This window comes from Erinaceus europaeus, chromosome 9 (assembly GCF_950295315.1).
Source record: "Erinaceus europaeus chromosome 9, mEriEur2.1, whole genome shotgun sequence".
NCBI lineage: Eukaryota > Metazoa > Chordata > Mammalia > Eulipotyphla > Erinaceidae > Erinaceus > Erinaceus europaeus.
In genome coordinates, this window is record NC_080170.1 from 113,060,478 (window position 1) to 113,085,186 (window position 24,709).

Below are 24,709 nucleotides of genomic sequence, written 5' to 3' on the forward strand. Positions count from 1 at the left end.
TCATGAACCTAAAGGCAAAAATATTGCAGATGAAGATTTGGGGTCTCCGTTTTAGAAATAGCTAGTAGGTCTATTTTAGGAATATTCCAAAGGACCCGTGACTTTACTAGTTTTTGCCTGAGCCTGACCTCTGATATGTAGGTAGGCCCAAGTTATTGTCTGGGGAGATGATGTCATGGCTGGAAAAAGGACTAGAAAGCTGGATCAGGGAAGAGAGTAGCTCCCAAATATGGGAAAGGTGTATAAATATTGTTAACTATAAACCCCATCGATTTGATCTGGGGCCCATATTCAGCATAGGAGCCTATGTGACCTCTGCATCCCTGTAGGTCCAAGCTTCATTCTGTGGTCATGAGTAGTAACGTTCCAAGTTTCACCAATGCCCGTAAACTTTCAAAGTCATGGGCCCTTTGGAGTAGAATTCAAATAGGCTTTCTAGGTACTTCCAACATGAAGACCTCGAATCTCATCTGCTCTATTCTCACCTTTAGGTTCCTTATTACTAAACAATTTATTCTGCTTTATATCTTAATGCTTTTCAGCCACTTAGTTGCAGTTGCTACCATAATGCCAACCTGACTTTCCTGGGCAGATGATCTCAACAAGGAGTCCTAGAACCCCACCTCCCCAGAGCTCTACCCCACTAGGGAGACAGAATCAGGCTGGGGGTGTGGACTGACCTGTCAACAGCTATGTCCAGTGGAGAAGCAATTACAGAGGCCTGATCTCCCACCTTCTGCACGACCTAGAGAATTCTAGTTCATACTCCCAGAGGGATAAAAAAAAGGGGAAGCTTATAATGGAGGGGATAGGATGTAAAACTCCGATGGTGGGAATTGTACTGCTCTTATCGCACAATCTTGTCGATCATTATTAAATCACTGATACAAAAATAATAATAATAAAAATCATATAGTGTAAGCAGAGATTCCGTTTCTTTCTTTTCTTTTTTTGGTCTCTTGAAAAAAACAAGTCCCCTCAATGGTTGCTTTGCTTTCTCCTAACTTCCTTTTCTTTCTGGCTTATTAAAAATTCATAACCTGATAGATTTTTTTGAAGATACAATTAATTTGAGCTATATCTGGACATTAAAAAAAGCCACATAATTGCTAACAAAATACCAACCAGAGTGCTGAATGGTGAGACAGGAGCACCACCACTTATTACTAAAACCTTAAATTATACAGAGAAGTAAAAATACACAGCATACTTTCTCCACATACCACACTCAGAAACCCATGTGCAAGGCAGGCTATAATCAAGACAGGAAGAGGCACTTTAACAGGTAAACCTCTCATCCATCGAACTTATGAACTGCCACTTTCAAATTCCTGACTTGTTCCTTCCAAATCAACACTCTCTGCTCTTACTCTAATAGTCTTCTGCAAACTTTTATTCCCCCATCTGAATAGCAATAATTGGACTTGGTCCTTCTCAGACCTCAAGTTCATGTCCACTCTCTCTACCATATCACTTTCTTCTTCCTCTCCTTCTTCTTCCCCTCCCCCTCCTCCTCCTCTTCTTTTTTTGCCTCCAGGATTATCATTGGGCTCGCTGCCTGTACTATACATCCACTGTTCCTGTAGCCATTTTTAAAATTTTTTTTGGTTAGGACAGAGAGAAATTGAGAGAGGAGGGGGAGAGAGAGAAGGAGAGAAATAGAGACACCTGCAGATCTGCTTCACCGCTTGTGAAGTGACCCCCTTGCAGGTGGAGAATCCCAGGCTTGAACTGGGATCTTTCTACTTCGTCATTTTCTTCTTTCAACTAAGTTGTCTCTTTTAGCTTTCTACCAACCAAACAATATTCTCCTCATTCTTTCTCTTAAAAGTTTTATTTACATATGTATCGAGAAGGTGGAGGGGGAGAGAGAGAACCAGAGCACCACTCTGGCATATGTAACACTGGGTGTTAGAGAAATCTGATGTAAATCAAGAAAACTGTAGCTGAGGTGGGTGAAGGAAGAGAGGAGTTTTTATCTGAATGGGTCGAGAGTTCAGGCCCCTGCCTTGAACAAAGAGATGGTACAAGCGTACATAGCAGGTGCAAGCCTGAGAGCAAAAAGCGTCATTACAGAAGCAGAGGCTACTCATTGCTCAGTGTCTGTTTGCCTTCGTTACTCTCACGGTTATTTGTTATCTTTCCTGCATAGCTGCGTCTGGGAAAGTTTAGCCTCAGCATAAGATATACTACTGGGGGGTGGGGCGGTACCTTTTAGGAGGGCAGAAGTAGCCAAGGTTACAGAAGCTGACGTGACAAGCAATTAAAATATGGCAGTAACGTTGATTACTATAGATACAGTTTGGTATATATATATATATATATATATATATATATATATATATATATATATATATATATATGTAACATCTTACTGTTGGCCCTCAGCTTATAAAGTTCAGTCTGACCTTCATCGTCTCAATTTTGTTTTCACTTACTTCAACCTACTTTTATACAACCACCTGCTCTGTCTCATGTTTCTGCACATAACTTATTAAGTCTTTCTACACATTCTTTTTTTTTTAAGTATTTTATTTTTTGGAGTAGGGCACCAAAGTAAAAAACCTGGGTTGAGGGTGAGGGTGAGGGTGAGGGTGGATATTCACCTTCACGGGGGAGGAGGTATGGGATGGGACACAGTCTTTTGGTGGTGGGAATGGTCTTTATGTACACTCCTATTAATTTGTAGACATATAAATCACAATTTAATTAATACAAAAGGGGGGAAATTGACTGAATGTCTCAAACTCTTTAAAGCACAGACTGAGTCTTTTTAATACATAGGCTGAGTCTTTGAGATGTTGACTCTCTTAAAAGCTTAGCCCAGGGAGAACAGAAGCAACTGGTGGCACAGCTATATACAAATAATGTCAAAGGACATAAATTATGGTGATGTTGTATATGATACAGCAAATTCTAACAAAGGTATATTTCAAAGTTAACCCAATTGCCAAATAATGTGATTATAGCAATAACTATCTATTGTCTTCTTAAGCCCTAAGACAGCAGGAACCTCCCGCTTATTTCCCCCAGCTCTGAAACCTCTGGGGTGGGGCTCACTTTTCTGCAGGCTTTTCTCAATTCATACCAAATGATATTGCATCTGCTGATCCCAACCTAATCAATGCAACGAGTACCACCTCAGCATGCTTCACTTCAGACTGTGTCCAGAGACGTCAGGCGTGGAATGTCAACCCTTCACCCTCATTACTCGGGTGAGACCTTTCTTTTCACAATATTCTCTAATTCCATTCCAGATAGTTCACTTCCTAAAAAAATCCCAAAACCTAGATATAGACCAGGTCCCATGAGACAGAGCATAGGTTCACATGTATCCATAAATTAGGGCAAAATATATACCTGAGAGCAAAAGTACACAACAGTCTGCAGTGAGTCAGTATGAAGTTCATAATGAAATAGTGTCTATTTAGACTTAGATACCCACCTCACCTACTTCCTATTACAGTTCTCTCACTCACTCCAAAGCTAACCTTCTCAAAGCAAGGACTGTAAAAGCTGAATAAGGGCAAGAGACTGGTATACTTTAACAATGACTCTTTAGTCACTATCAGGCCACCCTATCAATTGGGGCCCTATTTAGGGAGTCCTGAGATTCTCAAACAGACATGGTGGGCCTAGACCTCAAATGAATCCCTTTCTCCATTGTTACCAGTCATCTCTATCAGGAACAACAAAACAGACCCCTTTGTGGGGCCCCCATAGGACCTTGCCCTCAACTTGGATCATCAATGGTAGAGAATGTACCCCATGCTCCAAAGGGAGGATCCTGGCCAACATACTCTATGCTACACCTGAGGAAGATGGGTCAATATTGGGGCAGCTTGGAACATTCCTACTCATGACCACAGAATGTGAGCTCAGATCTACAGGGATGCAGATGTCACATAGGATCCTAAGCTGAATATGGGCCCCAGATCATATCAAATCAATGGGGCTTACAGTAAACAATATTTATACACCTTTCCCATATTAGGGAGCTATTCTCTTTCCTGATCCAGCTTTCTGGTCCTTTTTCCAGCCATGACATCAACTTCCAAGACAAAAAGTTGTATCCACCTGCATATCAGATTTCAGGCTCAGAAAGAAAGAAAGAAAGAAAGAAAGAAAGAAAGAAAGAAAGAAAGAAAGAAAGGAAGAAAACTAGTATAGCCACAGGCCCTTTGCAATCTAACTAAAATATGCCTACTAGCTATCTACTAATAGAGGACCCCCCCCCCAACTCTTCATCTGCACTATTCCAGCCTTTAGGTCCATGATTGGTCAACAATTTGTTTGGCTTTAATGTTAACTCTCTTTTCAGCCACCAGGTTACATATGCTAGCATGATGCCAACCTGACTTCCCTGAACAGACAACCCCACCAGTGTGACCTGGATCTCCAATTCCCCAGGGCCCCACCCACTAGGGAAAGAGAGAGACAGGCTGAGAGTATGAATCGACCTGTCAACGCTCATGTTCAGTGGGGAAGCAATTACAAAAGCCAGACCTTCCACCTTCTGCATCCCATAATGATCCTGGGCCCATAGTCCCAGAAGGTTAAAAAATAGGAAAGCTATCAGGGGAGGGGATGGGATACAGAGCTCTGGTGGTGGGAATTGTGTGGAGTTGTACCCCTCTTATCCTATGTTTTTGTCAATGTTTCCTTTTTACAAATAAAAAAGTATGTTATTTAATTTATTTTTGTGAGAGATGCAGAGAAAGACACAGAAACACCAAAGCACTGCACAGCTCTGGCTTATTGTGGTGAGGGGGGAACTGTACCTGGAATTCAGAGCCTCAGGCTTGAGCGTCTCTTTGCATAACCACTATTCTTAACCCTTTCATTTGCAGTTGTTTTGTTCTGTGTTGAGGCCTTCTTGCAAACACACCACAATCATATTTTTATATAAGCACATATTTTGAGGCTAAAATTTTTGGAAATTCCCTATCACTGGAGATAGAGCCCACGGTGCCATCTCCTGGGTCACCCCGTTGTCTGTCACAAGCTAATTGTTCTTTCTCTTCTCACTGACTCATCTTATAAGAACTTGGATTACAGAGCAAGAGTCTCCTCCACCCTCTGTGCTTTCTCAATCTGATGACAATCAGCCCTTCCCAAGCAGCTAACGAGCTCCTTTACTCTCAATGTCAATACTTATTGACTTGTCCTAGTCACTTGTTTTGAACACCCTCTTCAAAGGTGTTGCTTCCAACGAATGCACTGACTGTTCAGTCTGGGGGCTGCATTCAGAGGACAAGCAAGTGGGTCAAACTTGATCTTAAGCAAAAGTAACAAAACGGGAGAGAACTGACACGCACCATTGGGGAGGAAAGGCAAAATGGTAGAGCCTACTGACCGGATGCTACTCAGCTGTAAAACTGAGTCCTTCCTCCCATTATGCTACACTGCCATTATCTCAGTATGTATTCATTAAGGATTCATGTCCTTACCCCCATAAGCTCTATGTCCACTGACCTTAAAACTTCAGTATTCCATCTCAGATCATGTCTTTTGCAGAAATGACACCTAATTCCAAACTCCAGTAAGCCATTTCCTTAGCAAGAAGTGCCCAATATCCATTTCATTTCCCCTATTTTTTTTAATCTCCTACAGTGGCTTATCATGACACAAGATCCCTGGATAGGCCCATCATCATTCGTTTTTATTATTTTATTTTGATATACTATTTATTTTGGATAGACAGAGAGTAATTGAGAGGCAAAGGAGGGCCGAAGGGAGGAGGGGAGGAAAGGAGAGAGAGAGAGAGAGAGAGAGAGAGAGAGAGCGAGCATGCACGTGTGTGCGAGCCACCTGCAACACTATTTCACCACTCGTTAAGTTTCCCCTTGCAGGTGGGGCCTGAATCCAGGACTTACTACAACGTGTATGCTTCACCACGTGTCCCACCTTAAAGCTTTCAAGGTTACAGACACTCATTTCATTTCTATGTTGGTCTGGCTTAGGACACTTAGCACATATACTCACATATATGTATATATACTCACCCCTAGTGTGAGCACATATACTCACCCCTAGTGTGTACAACCACCCCACATGCTCATGGTGCACGAAGACTGTTCCAGTCTACCTCTCCCCCAAGAAGAAGCCAACCAACAACCACAATGTGTTCCTTGAGAGCTTATCAAGTGTCCTATCTAGATTCCCTTATGTAGACCCTAAAAACCTGAACTATCCCAACTTCAACAGACAATGAGATAATAAATGTAGCTCTGTGTTATTAAGGTTTACTAACTCAAAACTTACCAGACAATAAAATGCTTTATCTTAAAAGATGTGAAACTATCAATATTTAGGGGAAAATGAAGTCAACAATGAGAGAATGAAAAAGATACCAAGGCATTTCACAAGAGAACTAGTCAGAAAGAATTAGGATAGTGTATCCGTAATCAGCAAGCTCTTTCAACAGTCTAGGATTATGATAAGCTCCCAAGGCCCTGGTAAAGCAGGGTATTGAGTGGGGTGTTTGGGAGGGGCACATGGTTAATGGTGGAAAAGTACCTAGAGGCTTGGGGAAGACACTGTCTTGCAGGCACCTAGAATGGGGAGGTGAGTGGTTGTAGCTGTGTGACAAAATCAAACAAGCAACCCCTTCCCCAATATAAAGGGAGGTAAGGAGTTTGGAGTACTGTCATTATAGTGATCATACTGTCTGGGGGGAGAGAGACAAAGTATCTAACATAATAAGCTTATATTTGAAGGGTACTCTATTCAGCAAGCTCTCCAATAAAAATGTTTTAGGAATTACCCAACCCCACTTTGAGTACCTTATGGAAAATCATGTTATCCGTTCAATGGAGACAGATTCAGCTAAATTAGAATCTCTTCCTCTGCTACCACTCCACTGTGGACTTAGAAATTGCCACTCAGATTTGTAAGCAAGGCTTAGCTTCATTACTGTAAATCAATTTACCAGGACTTATCACTCCTGAGAGAAATGAAATAATTGAATTTCTGGACTTTTAAGGGAGAAGGGTTTGGATCAGGGAATAATTACATTAAGACCTCCAAGAGGTGTATTGTAAACTATTTAGCAGAAAATTCTTCCCGGGAAACTCTGACCCCATTTCTCTAATCCAGTATTTTAGGATAGCATCTATGTCTAGGCCAACTGAATTATCTGCCTTTACCTGCTGATATTTACAAATAAAAGCTCAGAAATCACTGTGAATTTCTGTGGTAATGGAACTTAAAAAGCCCACATTATAACAAAGAAATAACAGACTAATGAAAGGGATAATGGATCTGTTTAAAGATAACTAAAATATAGAATAAAATAAAAACCTTAGAAAAAACTAAGGTCAGCAAAAGGATATGCATACTTTGGGATCACTAAACAGAGTCTCCAGCAATAACATTAAGTATCAAAAACCTATTTTTGTATTGACAAAACCCCGTGTTGTATAACCGAGGGAGAACAAGGCTATTCTTGAACCTAGCAATTTTCTTTTATAGCAGCAACTTCAATCACTAATGTAAATGAAAATTTCTGCTCACTTTGCTGCTTTTCTGCTTGACTGGATTTTGTAATGAAAAACGTCTGTTCCCTTCCAACAGAACACAAGTGTCATTCAAATTTTACACACCAGGCAAAAGAGTGAGGGCATTTGTTTGGATGCAAAATCACTTCAGTATGTGTCACTACAAGCGGCAGCACATTTATGGAAGCAGCAGTTTAAAATCTTCCTAGGCAATAAAACGCAAGGCATGGAAGAAAGGTGCATTCAAGCTTCAAACAACTTCAGACTAGTTCTTCCTGTCTGAACACTGTCGGCCCCGCCCTCCTTTCCTTAACCAGAAAGCAACAGAACTCTGCCAAGGCCAGTTCCATTACTCAAACATCTTCCAGGTCAACAATTCAAAATCACAAGAAAACCCTATCTCCAGCTAACCTCTCTGGGGAGCAGATATTTGGAAGAGTAAGCAGTCTAAGCTTGTTGAAGAAGCCTGGCCTTTAAGCCAAACTAAAGTGTGTGTGTTTATTTTATTTTGATTTTTGTTTTTCAAAGTAAGGCTCTGTTATATTCGCAAGGCACACTCAACGCTTTTGAAGAGGACAAATCTCATATTTTCAACAAAAGATTTACAAATAAGGAAACGGTTAAGACTCATAATGCCAGGGTAGTTCTCATTCCAAATAACACAGTCTTGGTCTTTAACTTAAAATTATAAAGATGACTAAAATGGACATTAAAAAGAAAATTACACTTGGAAGTCTCAGTTGTTTTAATTCAAAAGTGTGGTTTTGGAAAAATGCTGAGGGAAAGTTTTAGTTTTGGGTAAGGATATCAGACTGCCAGAATCTTCTGAGGAAAATGTAAGAGACTTGCCCTTTGCTACTGCAAGGCAGACATTCCCGCAGTGCACATAAGATGCACACACATATATATGCATCTTAATGTTCTTCTAGCGTTTGCCCTTCTTCCGTAGCCAGTCAACAGCGTCAGGTTGAGCCTGATGTAAAGTTTCGAGACCTCCTTTGAATCTGGAGAGGTGGCAGTCGTTGACTATGTGGGTCATAGTCTGTCTGGAGCCGCAGGGGCAGTTCGGGTCGTCTCTGGCTCCCCAGCGATGGAACATAGCGGCGCACCGGCCATGGCCTGTTCCATAGCGATTGAGGAGGGCCCAATCATAACATGCTAGATGTTAAAGTAACTAAAGTATTTTTATAGTCAGATGTTTGTTTAATTATATGCTCTCATTTTATTTTAATGTGAAAAATCAATACAAGAATATTTCCTAGGGATTTAAGCTTGATCCCTTTCATTTTTGCATGCTAGTTGTCATGAACTAGAAAAACAAAACAGACAAACAAACAAACAAACAAACAACAACAAAAAAAACCCCAGAACATAACAGAAACTTCTATGGTGAGAGTCCAGTATGAGCTCATTCAAATCTAACAGATTTTTATGCAGGAAATCAAGTGTTCACAATAAAAGCTGACAACAGCTCAATATCCAAAACTGTTCAATAAACCAAGAGAGAAAAAAATGCACTAGGCTTGATCCATGCTTACATATGCATGAGAGAGAAAAAAGAGACATTTGCAGCACTGCTTCACTGCTCATGATGCTGTCCCTCAGCAGATGGGGGCAAGGGCTTTGAACCTGTGTCCTTGTCCATGGTAATAAGCATTCTCTAACAAGTACAACACCATCTGGTTCTAAGATGTTCCCAAATACAAAGTAATAAGATTTATACCTCTGGAAGGGGAGTACTTAGCATCTTTATGTCTAGCACCTACTAAAGATTGCCTACTTATTTATTTATTTTTTTCCTTTTGTTGCCCTTGTTGTTTATCACTGTTGTTGTTATTGCTGTCGTCATTGTTAGATAGGACAGAGAAAAATGTAGAGAGGAGGAGAAGACATAGAGGGGGAGAGAAAGATAGACACCTGCAGACCTGCTTCACCACTTGTAAAGCGACTCCTCTGCAGGTGGGGAGCGGGGGCTCGAACCAGGATTCTTGCGCTGGTCGTGCGCTTTGTGCCACATGCACTTAACCCCTGTGCCACCGCCCGGCTCCCTAAATAGCACATTCTTATCAACGTGCCTTAAAAGCATTCATTCTCCGGAGTCTGGCTGTGGTCTGCTTAAGTGCACATGGTGCAAAGCGCAAAGAGCAGCAAAAGGATCCCGGTTCGAGTCCTCAGCTCCCCACCTGCAGGGGAGTCACTTCACAGGTGGTGAAGCAGGTCTGCAGGTGTCTATCTTTCTCTCCTCCTCTCTGTCTTCCCCATCTCTCTCCATTTCTCTTTTCTATTCAACAATGGCGACAACAGTAAAGCAACAAGGGCAACAAAAGGGAATAAATAAATAAATTTTTTAAAAAAGCATTCATTCTGTGTTTGCTTGCTTGCGTATTCATACCTGTTGTTGTCCTAGTGCGTCACTGCTCCAGGCTAACTTTTTCAGATAGCAACACAGAGAGGGGAAAAGATAACACAGAACACAGTAGTGAAGTTTCCTCCCGTGCAGTACGGGCTGACCTTGAACCTAAGTTAAGCACCTGGCAAAGCTATCAATATTTTGCTGGCCTCCAAGAAAGTCACTTAAATATGACAGGAACTAATACATATGCATTACCCTACCCTTTAAGCTACAACAATGTAAGAATTTTAATCAAGTTCCTAGAACCTATTACCATTGTTGAATAGTATTTAGAAATGGGTTTCTGTTATGACAGTCCTTTATCATTAGAACTGAAAGCCAAGGTTAAGGAAACTATCAGACACTAATACAGTGATGCCTCTAATATACATCGATTTTATACTAGACTCATGTAGATAGATCAAACCCTATTTCCTAGAGATAAGCAGTTAACTATCCTTTATCAAGACCCACAGCACTTGGCTTTTTCCTGACTTGAGATTCCTGCTATTTGACTGGTAAATAAAACCAGTGTGCTAGTCAATACTGATACGAGGAAAGTAAGTGGCACAAACTGTTACCCTAGAGATTCTTTCGGGCATGGAAGATCACTGCTCTATACTCTCTTTCTCTTTTTCTAATTTTTTTGTTGTATTTATTTATTTACTATTGGATAGAGACAGAGAGAGACTGAAACAGGAGGGGGAGAGAGAGAGGGAGAGAGACAGAGAGACGCCTGCAACACTGCTTCACCACTCATGAAGCTTTCCCCATGCAGGTGGGGACCAGGGGTTTGAACCTGGATCCTTGTGCACTGTAATGTGTGCACTTAACCAGGTGCACCACCACCTGGCCCTCTCTCTCTCTGTCTCTCTTTTTTTATTTCTTTATTTATTGGATAGAGACAGCCAGAAATAGAGAGGGAGAGAAACAGAGAGACACCTACAACACTGCTTCACCACTCGCAAAGCTTTTCCCCTGTAAGTGGGGATCTGCAGCTCCAGCCAGGGTCCTGACACATTGTTACATGTACATCCAACCAGGTGCACCACCACCCGGCCCCTAAGCTCTCTTGTTAATGTTTAGGTTATTCCTTTAGCTGTTGCTGCTCCCATATCTAGTTAAATTCCCGATTCACTCCTTTCAAATCAATTTACAAAGCACCTACAGTGTGCTGTGACAGGCTGGAGTTCTGTGGCTTCAGTCATGAAACAGAAGTTCCAGTTTTGAAAAACCTTTCATCTCATATTCAAAACATACAATTATTTCCAAATTTATAAGCAATTGTGTGTTCTATCTTCTAATTCATCTTGCTATTTTCTAACTTATTTGCTCTTGTTCTACAGCTGATCCCCCATCGGAAATTTGCTTTAACTTCAATGTGACCAGGAGGATGGTATTTTCTGCCTCGTTTTCCCAAACCAGACACTGAAACCACTGGAAGGAAAGGTGAGTGCTGGGGTTCTCAGAGCCATCTTTCCCTGGCGTCCTCCCCTGGGAGCCTCCCCTTCTCCTCCCATCTGGGTTGGCTGCTCTCCAGGTGCCTACACAGCTGCTGTTATTGGCCTGCCTTCCACCATCACTTTTCAAAGCCAGAGTCAAAGCCATGATGACAGGAGGAGGGTAGGGGAGTGGAGGAGACTGCTAGGGCACATCATCGGCAAGAGCTGAGATTTATCAAGGGATGGGAAAGAGAGAAAAAGCTTAATGAAGCCACTGAGGGGAGAGAGAGAGAGAGAGAGAGAGAGAGAGAGAGAGAGAAGAATTTAATATCCTCAGCTGCACAAATCCAGGGTACTTTTCTGTACCAGGTGCTAAATTGAACACTTCACAGCACCTTTGGATACTGAAACTGAAATACATCTTAACCCAGGCTATAGATTCCCTGTCGTCTTTATGTCAGTTTTATATTCATGCTTTTTTTCTTTCTTGATGTAGTTGTAAGAGAGCAGATTGCTCTTCATTCTTATCTTTGATTAAGTATAAGCATCAAATTGATTTCTCTTGAAATGCCTTAAAAACTTAAGAAAAAATGCTTTTCCGTCACTTCATGGTGGCATTCTTGATAGAATGAACATTTCCCTTCATAAATGAACAGTTAATATGCAGTGGGTATGGGTCTGAGGGCAGTGTAAGGATATACTGTTCCTATCTTATAAAAATTGAAACTGAAAATAATCCACTGAAAAGAATGGCCTAATGTTTTTCTTGTTTTTTTTTTAAATCTCTACAATTTATATGGGCATTAAATCTATAATATATTTTCCTTATTTATATAACTCCTAAAATACAGCATACTAATTAAAATATAATGAAAGACCTAAGTCAATGTAGTGCATCTCATGTATTTATTTTTTCTTCCTCTGGGGCTTCACAACTGCACAATTTCACCACTCCCAATAGACTCTTTTTCTCTCCCACCTAGAAGGAGAAAGGGAGGGAGGGAGTGAGCAAGAGAAGACAGATACCAAAGCACTGATCTACCACTTTTGAGGCTTTCCCAGTGTATGATGGCTGCATGTGGTGGTTGATAGTCTGAATCTGGGTCCTCAAACATGGGTATTATGTGTGCTCTACTCGCTGAGTTATCGCCCAGCTCCCTGAGTTCCAGACTGTATTGTTGGATTGAACCTACTCTCTAGCCCCAAGAACCATAGTAATAGTTGTCAATACTTCTGTACTTCCCCCTTACTTTTTATGATCTTTTTTTTTTTTGCCCCCAGGGTTATTGCTGGGGCTCGGTGCCTGCACTACGAATCCATTGCTCCCACAGACCACCTTTTCCCCTTGTTGTTCCATCATTGTTGTGGTTATCATCATTATTATTATTGTTGTTGCTGCTGTCGTTGGATAGGACAGAGAGAAATCAAGAGAGGATGGGAAGACAGAGGGGGAGAGAAAGATAAGACACCTGCAGACCCGCTTCACTGCCTGTGATGCGACTCCCCTGCAGGTGGGGAACCCGGAGCTCAAACCGGGATCCCTACGCTGGTCCTTTCGCTTTTTGACACATGCGCTTAACCCACTGCGCTACCACTCGACTCCCACATTTTATAGTCTTTATCTGGTTACAGTTACTCTCATTGCATAAGACATGGAACTCTGAATCCCAAAATAATCCTGCACACATTTTTTTCGTAACAAATTACACTTAGCACTCCAGTCCTTTGGAAAGTTCTTAACTAAGTATAGACTGGTAAACAAAAGCAAGCCAGTGTCTTATTTGTTTTGGGAAACAACATGATGAAAATTAGTTCTAGAGACAAAACAGAGGATCAGCTTCCTCTCTCAGCTGGGACAATATGTGAGGGCAAACAACTTACTGAAGAGAACTTTGATAAAAGCCCATTTCTTACTTGATTCCCTGTCATAATAACTTGCAATCATAGACATCAGGGGAAAAAAATGAAGAAAAATCCCCTGACAAAAGACACAGCTTGAGACTAGCTGGAAACTTCATGGTTCTTCAGATAACATTTTTATTAAAACATGGAGCTAATGACTTCCACAACTGAATTATGCAGATGTAGCCAGGAAGCAGCTGTTCATTGATTGACACAGCAAAGTAAATGCATTTCTCTCCGTCCTATCCAACAACGACATCAATAACAACAACAATAGTACCTACAACAATAAAACAAGGGCAACAAAAGAGAATAAATGTTTAAAAATAAATAAAGGAAGAAAAGAAAATCATGTTGAGAGACAGAAATAAAGGACTGCAGCAAAGTACCCAACATCTGACAAAGGAGTTAGGAGGGTGGCATGCTAGATGTAACAGATTATTTTTCTCTCTTCTAGCTTTGTTTTGAGTTGTGATATGGTTAAGATTTAAGACTATTTTTCTTGGGAGGTCCTTTCTGAGAATTAACTTGAGTACAGAAATCTTCTATGTAAAGGATTTTGAAGGGAATTTAGAGGGCATTCATTGTAGCACTGAACAGTAATTCTTTGTTGAAGCAGCAAATACTATGTAAGAAAGTTGCCTATGACTACCATAAAATGGGAAACATCGTAAAGCAGAAACCTATCTGTTCTGGGACCAGAGGGTCACAATTCCGTCCCTTTTGAATACAGCAAGCCTTGGGAGTTTTCATAGTGTTATTTATTGTCTCGAATTCACATCCTTCCCTCCATGATTTGATTTTTGTTGTTGTTGTTAATATTGTAAGGAACAAAGGATCAAGAATAAAAAGATCAGTTTCCTGCTTCCATTACTAATCAGATTCTTTTGTGAGTTATAACAAGATAGCCAACCTGGTAGAATTAGTATCTTGTGCCTGTAAGTGAAGCTACTTACAATGAAGCTTTCCCTAGAGGGTACATAGCATAAATTATTATGATAAAGATAAACATTTTGGCAGTTAATCACAGCATTACAATAAGGGTATGACTTCATTTTTTTTCTTAACTACTTCTGAAGTCATTTTATGCTTCTTTTCCTGTCTTTCTTCATCCCCCCCCCCCACCCCTCACGGAGATTTTCAATTCACTCTTTCTACAAGGAGCAGAGCTTTTCAGAATGAGAAGACAGGAGGGATCAGGGACAGTGAAGGCAGCTGTGAAGGCAAAGGGACACAATCAAGTTGAAGACACAGGATATTTGCCACAAGTAAGTAGTGCTATGGTTAGGCATATACATTCTCAATGTGGATTCTGCCTTTAGGTCAGTGCTAGCATTTTTGAATAGAGCTGTGAAGCAAGAAGTTCAAAGCCAAAAGGGTAGGCATTCACTTCCAAACTGTAACCTCAGGAGTGAATGTCATTATCAGTGTCACAGCAATAAAGCTCATCCAAGTACCTACAGCTGTGCCTCAGGAGCTTACATTCCAAAGAGAAGGGATTCAAAACATTCTTCCTAAAGTAGCCAACAGAGAAACACAAGGTAGATATCACTAGCAAGGCCCAACCCACCTAATTAACCAACTCAAGGACTACTTTCTAACTTCCGCTGAGTTACTTGGTCTCTTGCTAGAACAGCTAAGTCAGTATAAATGACACAGTTGCAAAAAGTAACTGAACTTTTGTATATCTTCTCCAAGTCAGACTCTGTATCTGGAGTTCAAACATTATGTTTTCACCACGTTAGATTATTATTTCTCGATCATTCAAACAAAGGGGTCCTAGAACTTCCTGCTTCACAGCTCTATTCAAAAATGCTAGCACTGACCTAAAGGCAGAATCCACATTGAGAATGTAAAATGTTTGGGAGGAAGGTGTAAGAAGGAACCAAGGAAAGTCTTGAATTATCAAATGTCTAAGAAATAAAGTTTTTCTTTACTTTTTTATTATCTTTACTTATTTATTTGGATAGAGACTGTCAGAGATCGAGAGGGAAGGGGGTGAGAGAGAGAGAGACCTACAACACTACTTCACCACTCACAAAGCTATCCCCCTGTAGGTGGGGACCAGGGGCTCAAGCCCAGATCTTTACGCACTATAACATGTGTGCTCAACCAGGTGTGCCACTGCCCGGCCCCAGGAATATAGTGTTTCCAATGTCTCTTCATCAATTACATTGTGAGTAGTAAATCCAGCAGGTGAAATCACCATTTTTTAATATATTGTTTATTTATTTATTTTCCCTTTTATTGCCCCTGCTGTCTTTTGTTGTTGTTGTTGTAGTTATTGTTGTTGTTATTGATATCGTCATTGGATAGGATAGAGAGAAATGGAGAGAGGAGGGAAAGACAGAGAGGGGGAGGGAAAGATAGACGACACCTGCAGAACTGCTTCACCGCCTGTGAAGCGACTCCCCTGCAGGTGGGGAGCCAGAGGCTCAAACCAGCATCCTTTTGCTGGTCCTTGTGCTTTGCGCCATATGTGCTTAACCCATTGCGCTACCGCCTGACTCCCTGAAATCACCATTCTAAGGTCCAGTGTTTTATATTCTTGTTTCAAATTATATACCTGCATAAATAGTAACCTACATGTTCTTCCGATACTTATGTTTGACCAAATATTAAACAGATCTACTTTCTAAGTATGTTGTGAAACTTTTTTAAAAGTAACTTTCCCTTTTTGCTTCTAAAAAGTCATCACAATGTATATCACCATCTGTCAACAACCTTTAATTATAGACTTCTGTATCCTTATACAATGGTTTGTTACTCTTGAATAAGGTTGTTGATTTCTGCAAAGCCTGATTACATAGACATACGGCTAACAAAACTAATAATGAGGTCAGATTAAATAAGAAGTTTTATGGTGCTAACAGAGGGAAAAAATATACCACACAAAGTGATTCAAATCTTAAAATAAGAGTTATAGTAAAAAATGAGGTCAGTGAGAGAAAAATACATTTAAGTCACATTTAAACCTTAGTGATCAAAAAGTTGCTGCAGTTTGATATAAGTACAAATAAAATATCCCAATTGCAATTCTTCAACTCCCATAGAAGGAGTGATGTGTGTGTATATGAAAGAGAGAGAGAGACAGAAGAGACAAAAGGAGAAAGAGTGAGAAAAAGACAGACTAAGAGACCAACTAAGAGTTGGTCGGTAGCGCAGCAGGTTAAGCGCCAGTGGCGCCAAGTGCAAGGATTGGCATAAGGATCCCAGTTTGAGCCCTGACTCCCCACCTGCAGGTGAGTAGCTTCACAGGCTGTGAAGCAGGTCTGCAGGTGTCTCTCTATCTCTCCCCCTCTCTGTCTTCCCCTCCTCTCTCCATTTCTTTCTGTCCTATCCAACAACGACACCACCACCAACAACAATCGTAATTATAACAATAAATCTATAAAATCTAATTATTTTATGTATAGATAAGGAATATAAATGAAGATAACCTACAGATTTCAGTAAAATTATAATTCCTGGGCCTTATCAAATTCAGCAGTCCTGGGATAGTTCCAAAAATTATGAATCACAATAAATGCATTGGGGAAATTCATTCTGAGTCAGAAGCTCAGAAATCCGATATTCATTCTGAGGCTGGACTTTGGAAGCACTACTCCTCAACTAACAAAATAAAATATAGGCTACCTTAATAGTCTCCAAATGACTCTACTACATGTTGCAATGTGCTGAAGGAAAAGTGATGCTTGACTTCATCAGAGTGTCCTCCATTGTCTTTCTCAAAGAACAGGGCAATCATCACCAGGGCAAGTAACGTGTCTGCCTGCTCACCTAAGCAGCGGTAGGGAATGACGATGTGGGCGTGGGTCTTGCACTGCTTGCGGCCCCTCTTACACCAGTTCTGGATCGTCACTGGTTGGTTGGCTTCCACCACATTGGTAATCTGAAGTTCAGGGTAGACCTGGAAGAAAAAAGAAAAAAAAACCACACACACAAAAGTAAGGTGTTGCCTGAGGCTCTCATGTGCAAATAGCTGATCAAACATGATGGTATTATACGATGTTACTTTTCTCCCATATATAATTAAAAATCTTCAGGTCAACTCATTTTTCAGCCACCAGGTTCCAGATGCTACCATGACACCCACCTGACTTCCCGGGGCAGATGGCCCCACCAATGTGTCCTATATAGAGTCTCACCTCCCCAGACCCTTGCCCCACTAAGGAAAGCGAAAGACAGGCTGGGAGTATGGGTCAACCTGCCAACGCCCATGTTCATTGGGGAAGCAATTACAGAAGCCAGACCTTCCACCTTCTGCAACCCATAATGATCCTGGGTCCATATAGAGGGATAAAGAATAGGAAAGCTATCAAGGGAAGGAATGGGATACGGAGTTCTAGTGGTGGGAACTGTGTGGAATTGTACCCCTCTTATCCTATGGTCTTATCAGTGTTTCCATTTTTTTCTTTAATTTTTTTAAAAGATTTTTTGTTTATTTATTAATGAGAAAGATAGGAGGAGAGAAAGAAAGAACCAGTTATCACTCTGGTACATGTGCTGCCAGGGATTGAACTTGGAACCTCATGCTTGAGAATCCAACGCTTTATCCATTGGGCCACCTCCGGGACCACAGTGTTTCCATTTTATAAATAAATAAATAAAAGTTAAAAAAAACCTTCTGGTCGGGGCCAGGTAGTGGTGTACCAGGTTAAGTGCACATATTGACGAATGCAAGGACCTGGGTTCCAGCTCCCGCTCCCCACCTGTGTGTGTGTGGGGGGGGGGGGGGGAGTCTGACTGGTGATGCAGGTCTGCAGGTTTCTATCTTTCTCTCCCTCTCCTCTCTCAACTTCTCTCTGTTGTATCTATTTTAAAAAAAGACTGTGGGAGTGGTGGATTTGTAGTTCCCACACTTATCCCCAGAGATAACCCTGGTGGCAATTAAAAAAAAAAAATCCAGGTGAAGAGTGTGTGTGGAGAGAGAGAGAGGATATATATGTGTGTGTGTGTGTGTGTGTGTGTGTCCCCTAATCACTCCACTTTAAACATAAAGGACTATAATTTTTGCTTAAAGCTTTATTTTGGTTTTTTTATGATTTTTTAAATATTTATTTGCCCTTTTTGTTGCTCTTGTTGTTTTACTATTGTAGTTTATTATTGTTGTTCTTGGTGTCATCATTGTTGGATAGACAGAGAGAAAAGGAGAGAAGAGAAGAAGACACAGAGGGGGAAAGAAAAGATAGAAACCTGCAGACCTGCTTCACCTCTTATGAAGCGACCCCCCTGAAGGTGGGGAGCCTGGGGCTGGAACCGAGATCTTTACACAGGTCCTTGTGCTATGTGCCACCTGCGCTTAACCCTCTGCACTACTGCCTGACTCCCGGAAAGCTTTATTTTGTACTTAAGTTTGTACTCAGATGCTACCGTGATGTATTTAAGTTTCTAAACATCTCAGTGCATGCTTTTCTGTGACAGATAATGCCCAACTTGAGCTTGCCGTGAAAGCTGTAATATCACCGAGGCTTCTTCCTATATAATGAAAGGTGAAGTGGCTAGCTCTCTCTCCCGCCACCTTGCCTTGTTTATGATATCAAAAAGCACAGCACTCATGAGTCATAAACTCTACAGCACTGAAGTGTGCCCCTGAGGGACATGAGTGAGATGCAGTCAAGGGTGAGGTGCTGGCTGTCACTTCATAAAAGTTACTACCTTGTTGAGACTTTCCCCAGGAGCTTTCAGGTTGCTACGTACCCTGGGGCCCACACAGCAAAATCCCATCTTCTTTTCAAGTCAATCTGGACAACTAAGTAGAGGATACAAATAGATACAGAGAAGGAGCTTCCATTCATCCCATCCATACTTTCTACAGCCCTAAGCTTTCTTGTTTTATGTTTATGAGTGAGTTAATAATAGTTTTTTAAAAATTATAATAGGGGTGTAATACCACACCTTTCCCACCACTAGAGTTCTGTATCCCCATTCCCTTCACTGGAAACTGTATTAGTTCTACCAAGAGCTCAGGGTTGACTACTTCTACACCTATCCATATATAATTTTTTCCCTTTTTTTGCCCCCTTTTGTTGCCCTTGTTGTGGTTATCGTTGTTGTTATTGTTGTCATTGTTGGATAGGACAGAGAGAAATGGAGAGGGAAGGGGAAGACAGAGAGGGGGAGAGAGAGATAAGACATCTGCAGACCTGCTTCACTGTTTGTGAAGCTACTGCCCTGCAGGTGGGGAGCCGGGGCTGGAACCAGGATCCTTACGCCAGTCCTTGTGCTTCGCATCATGTGTGCTTAAACTCTGCGCTACCGCCTGACCCCCTATATAAAATTTTTTTCTTGCCCATTTTTTTCACCTTTACTTCCTTCCTAAGTCACACTTAAACCACCTATTATTACTTCCAAGCATCGCTCCTTTTTTCTCTTCTCTCCCAGATTAAGAGAACAGTGCCTGGGGTCCTCTGATATCCTCCAGATTCTCTTCCATTTTAGTGATGTTATAAAAACAAGATTCTTACAGGCTGGGGGTCTGGATCAACCTCTCAAAGCCCATGCTCAGCGAAGAAGCAATTACAGAAACCAGAACTCCTACCTTTTGCTCCCCCAAAACAACTTTGATCCATACTCCCAGAGGGGGAGAAGTGATAAGAGTAAGAGGATAAGAGGGATCTGAGCTCCTGCTCCATAAGCACCCAGAGAGACAGAAGGAAAAGGAGAGGGATATATGGAGGTAGTTATGTTGTCATGAGTGGCTTGGAGGGGAAGAGAGGACTGAACATGCAGTTAGCTATAGAGAAATATAAAAACAGTTTTATAAGATACATGTTGTCACAGAGTTCTACAGAAAATTTTCTCTACTGCTACTATTAAGGGCAAATAAGGGAAGCCTGGAAGTGCCTTTTATAAACATCTGGGACAAGTGGTTAATGCCAAAAGTCGTATTTTACACACAAGTAAATTCCAATAGACCAAAGCTATTTCAAGGACGGACACACACACACACACACACACACACACACACACTTATGAAATATGGCTGAGAAAAGGGGGAAAACAGAGACAGTGGTCAGAGTAGTGGGAATTGCTACTAATTCAGAAAATGATTTGTTATTTTTCTAGTCTTTCAACTCTGAAATCAATTTCATGCCAATTCTCAAGGATATTTCTTCTTGGAAGAAAAATGCTAGCACTATGCAGCCTCAATAAAATGGTGTTTTTAACAGCCTAATCTAAGTTAATACACAACATGTTTTTAAAAAATATTTATTTATTTATTGGATAGAGACAGACAGAAATCAAAAGGCAAAGGAGAGGTATAGAGGAAAATGATGCTTTAATTCATCTTTATCAATTTGCAGCTTGACAAAAAGAGTGAATAAGGAATCAGTGTGAGGAGTTTGTAAAAAGTAATGCAAATTCCATAGAAGGAAAGATAGAGAAACTGATTTTTGTTACTCCAGGAACAAGAGTAACTAGATTTGAGAATCAGTGAAGGTTTTTGATAGGTACACACAATATTATATGATTCCCCCCCTAATTTTATATGTACTGGAAAATTTGAATTATGTGGGTCCTAATTTGATACCCAACACTGTATATGTCAAAGTGAGGAACTAACTGATGCATTCTCTTTCTGCCATTAATAATTAAGTAAATATGTTCTTTAAAAAAGAATCCAGTGGAAACTGAATTACAGTGAAAAGGTAAACAAAACAAAACAAACAAACAAAAAACAAGCCAAGATCCTAATTGTATATGCATGATTCCACTAGCAGGTATGAGCATACACATGAAACAAACCCTACAGCAAACATGTCACAGAAGCAGCCCACTCGCAGGGTACTTTGATCTTCTGAAAGCATACTGTTTTCTTTTCTAAAGAACACAGTCAAGAGGAATACAAGAAAATTCTATAATTGAGGGTTCATTAGGTATGCTGCGACATTGCAAACTTCTTATATGTAGGAAGTTAAGTTACTGTCAGTTTGTAGTCACTCCATTTTATAGGTACCACTGACAGAGTCAACAGGCCTAGAACATAGCATGCCAAGTAGGTGCCACTTCTAAGCAAACAGTTTATTAACACATACACCAAAACAAACTCTGTCTTATACCACACGTTTGTTTCTGAATGAAAATGCTGTCCCCTTCTTCCTTAAGAATCTTTCGGAACACAATGAGAAGTCACAGCTTAAGTGGCTGTCAACAAAAATCCTTTTAATAATGAGGGATACTGGGAACAGGATATCTAATTTAATTGAGAATGAGAACTGGAAACCGAAAATGTTCGCCACTTACAATTTAATGAGGTACTGAGAGGCAATATGCAGCTAGCTGATGAAACATTGGTGCAATAATAAGTTAGAGCATGAAATGTCTCACAGTGATGGCCTTATGGTAAAAGCAAAGGAGCTAAAAAGCTTTGGGGCATCAGTCTATTTCCCAAGAATTTGGCCCAAATCTTTCTCAAGCTGTGGCTAATTTTCTTACATGTAAGTATCTACAACTTGTCAGCAATACCTCACCAAAGCTGGGGGGGGGGGTGCGGGGCTAGAAAATGGGTCAGCTGGTAATATCTATGTCTTCCTGTGTGTTAGGAGCTGGGTTCAATCCCCTGTTGCACCATGGGCAACAAATGACACCTGTCATGGGGAGATACGAAATGGTACCCGTGGGTATCGGGTAGTGGAGATATCGGGTAGTGGACCACCTGGGTGAGCGTACATGTTACAAGGCTCCAGGACCAAGTTTAGAATCACTGGTCCCCACCTGCAGGAGGAAACGCTTTGTAAGTGGTGAAGCAGGTCTGCAGGTGTCTCTCTGTCTTTCTCTTATCTTGTTTTGATTTCTGGCTGTCTCCACCCAATAAATAAAATTTTAAAAAAATTAAAAAAAGAAATGGTACCCATGTGTCAGCAACTAAACTGTAAACAAACCACTGACCCCCACCACCACCACCAAATGATGAAAGAAGAAAAAAAAAAAAGAAAAGAAAATTCAAAAGGACGGTGGTAGGTGCTTCGGTGATGTGTTCAACAAGCCACCTATTTCCCTCTTTACCTCCCTCTTTCTTAACAAAAAAAATGGACCAAGGCCCCCACACATTGAGTATCACACATGCATGAGGTCCTGGGCCCCTTCTCTGGCACATTAGACAAAATACATGACAGGAAAAAATTAATAAAGAAAATGTCAAATAAGCCCATAACACTTAACTGAAAATATGTAATAGCAATGTACATCTAGAAATGAGCTAGATAGTAACTAGGACAAAAGGTAAATGAAGCATTCATTTGATTAAATTATAATTGTGTGTAATATATTGTCTGGGGATGACAATCAATAATATTACTACAAAATTGAAAGCTATGAAAGGACACATATCTATTTATCATATTATTGCACACGATGTATACAAATTTCAACTTATTTTGCACACCGGAAACAAAACAATGCTGTCTATCTGTTGTATTTCAATTTTAAAAACTTATCTGCAAAAAAAAAAAAATCCAAATTAGCTTCATCCTTTTTGGTTTTAAAATACAAGCCCTAGAAAAAAACTCTGCTGTCAAATAATAAAAAATAAAGATGATGGGCAAAGAAAATGGCTCCATTCAACTTAGCTAACAGTCTTTGTTTTGTTCTGCAATTGGTGTGCTTTGTGCAATGATCCTGTTAATTTATAGAGAAAATGACAAAACAGCTCATCTGGAGCTCAGCGGAAGCTTAAAAGAAACAGAAAACATTTCCTGTCAGTGGTGGAAGAGAAACCATTTGGGGTACCGGGAGGGAGACAGAGAGCACACACTCAATTAAATAGAAGCAGTTACAAACAAAGCCACATTCACCTGCCTCACTTTCCCAGTGTGAAATCCCATCAAGCATTTCAAATCTTAACCTGTTCAAAAACGCTCCAGGGACTTGCTCCCCATTGTGTTCAGAGAACCTTCTACACCTGCACCCAATCTAAATCTCTCTGTGGATATCCCCCCCTTTTCTGTTTTTCATTGTTTTTTATTTATTTGATAGAATAGAAAGAAATTGAGGAGGAGGAGGATAGAGGAGGAGAAAGAGACAGACACCTGCAGCACTGCTTCACCACTTGTGAAGCTTTCTCCCTACAGGTGGTGGTGGTGGGGGGGGTGTTGGAGCCTTGAATACAGGTACTTATGCATGGTAGTACATTCACTTAACCAAATGTGCCACCACTCAGCCCCCTCCGGGGATACTTTCTATGTCAAAGCTACACACAGCCCGTGTTTCAGCTTTTCTCCTGAAAAGAACAGGAGGGGTGTGGAATTCCTAGGCTAGTTGATATTAACTTTTACAGCACATACCTGTGCATTCTTCTCATAAAGGGAAGACATGATCTAAGGCTGGCTAGACAGCTTTCCTGGATTGCTCATGTCATGTTGCCCCTTCACTGAAGCTGACCTCAGGGGCTGCTTTGTCAAAGCATCTTGAGGTACTGCATTTAGCCAAGCAACGTATTGAGAAAGGACAAGATCACCGTCCACATCTCCCTTTCCATGCTAACAACTTCCCCATCTTGGATCTAACACTCCATCTTCCCTATGGATACAGGTTTGCTTCTCTACCAGTATCTTTTAAAAATATTTCATTTAAGAGAGGGCAAACGCTAGAAGAAGAAGAATTTAAGAGAGGCAGGCAGACTCACTCTAGCATATGCATTGAGAGGAATCAAACCCAGGGCCCCATGTTTGCAAATCCTTCACTCTAACCACTGAGCCACCTCCCTGGATGCTCTACAAGTAAACTGGCCAGGAAGCATGCTAAAAACACAATCCCCCAGCTGCTGTTTATCTCCAGAATAAGATCCCAAACCCCGGATTTCCAGTCAAGAACCTCTTCAGTGTTGCTTTATCTTTCCAACTTTCTAAACTGCCTTCTCTGTGTCTTTACCTTGTATTTCTCAACTACTAATGAGCCACAACTAGGGTCTCAGCACTCAGAAAAAGGGTGACGTCCTTTTCTGAACGGCACTCAACAAATACATGCTAAAATCTGCCTGAGTCAAGTCTGAGAAGCAAGCAGATTTTGTTTATATGACTAGTTGAATTAGATTCCTAACTTGCTTTTCTCTCATCAAAGAATCTTTGGTTTGCAGTTGGTGGCGAAACATCTCACCTGAGAAGGTGCCTGTTTTGATGGGCATGTGGGCCAAGTTCTAAGCCAGTTCGCAATGCACTAGGGTAAGTCTCCATGTTATAGTATCTCTCAATCTCTCCTCGTCTCTGAAAAAATGATCCTTGAGTAGTGAAGCCCCGGAGATGGCAAAGATTTTTACTTGTTTGGTTGTTTTGTGATTTACAAGATTATAAGACAATAGGCGTATAATTCCATAACACTTCGACCATGAACGTTCTCTGTGTGTCCCCTACCCCTTCCACCCCTAAATGGTAACCACCATAGTTTTCCCAAGATTGTAGTTATGGGTTGACTCTGTATATGCATATATATTCTTGTTTCAAGTTCATGTGTATCAGTTCTCTATGTTCCACTTA

The 24,709-nt window shown here is 40.9% G+C and overlaps 1 protein-coding gene across 6 annotated transcripts in view; it reads right to left on the reverse strand.

Annotated features, from left to right (window-relative positions):
* Nucleotides 1-24,709, reverse strand: part of APP (amyloid beta precursor protein) — a 271,787-nt gene that overhangs the window by 173,852 nt on the left and 73,226 nt on the right. For all 6 annotated transcript variants that reach the window (XM_016186733.2, XM_016186732.2, XM_016186731.2 and 3 more), the window contains exon 3: nt 17,016-17,145. In XM_016186733.2, coding sequence (XP_016042219.1) covers nt 17,016-17,145 — 130 coding nt within the window. The remainder of the gene's footprint in view (nt 1-17,015; nt 17,146-24,709) is intronic.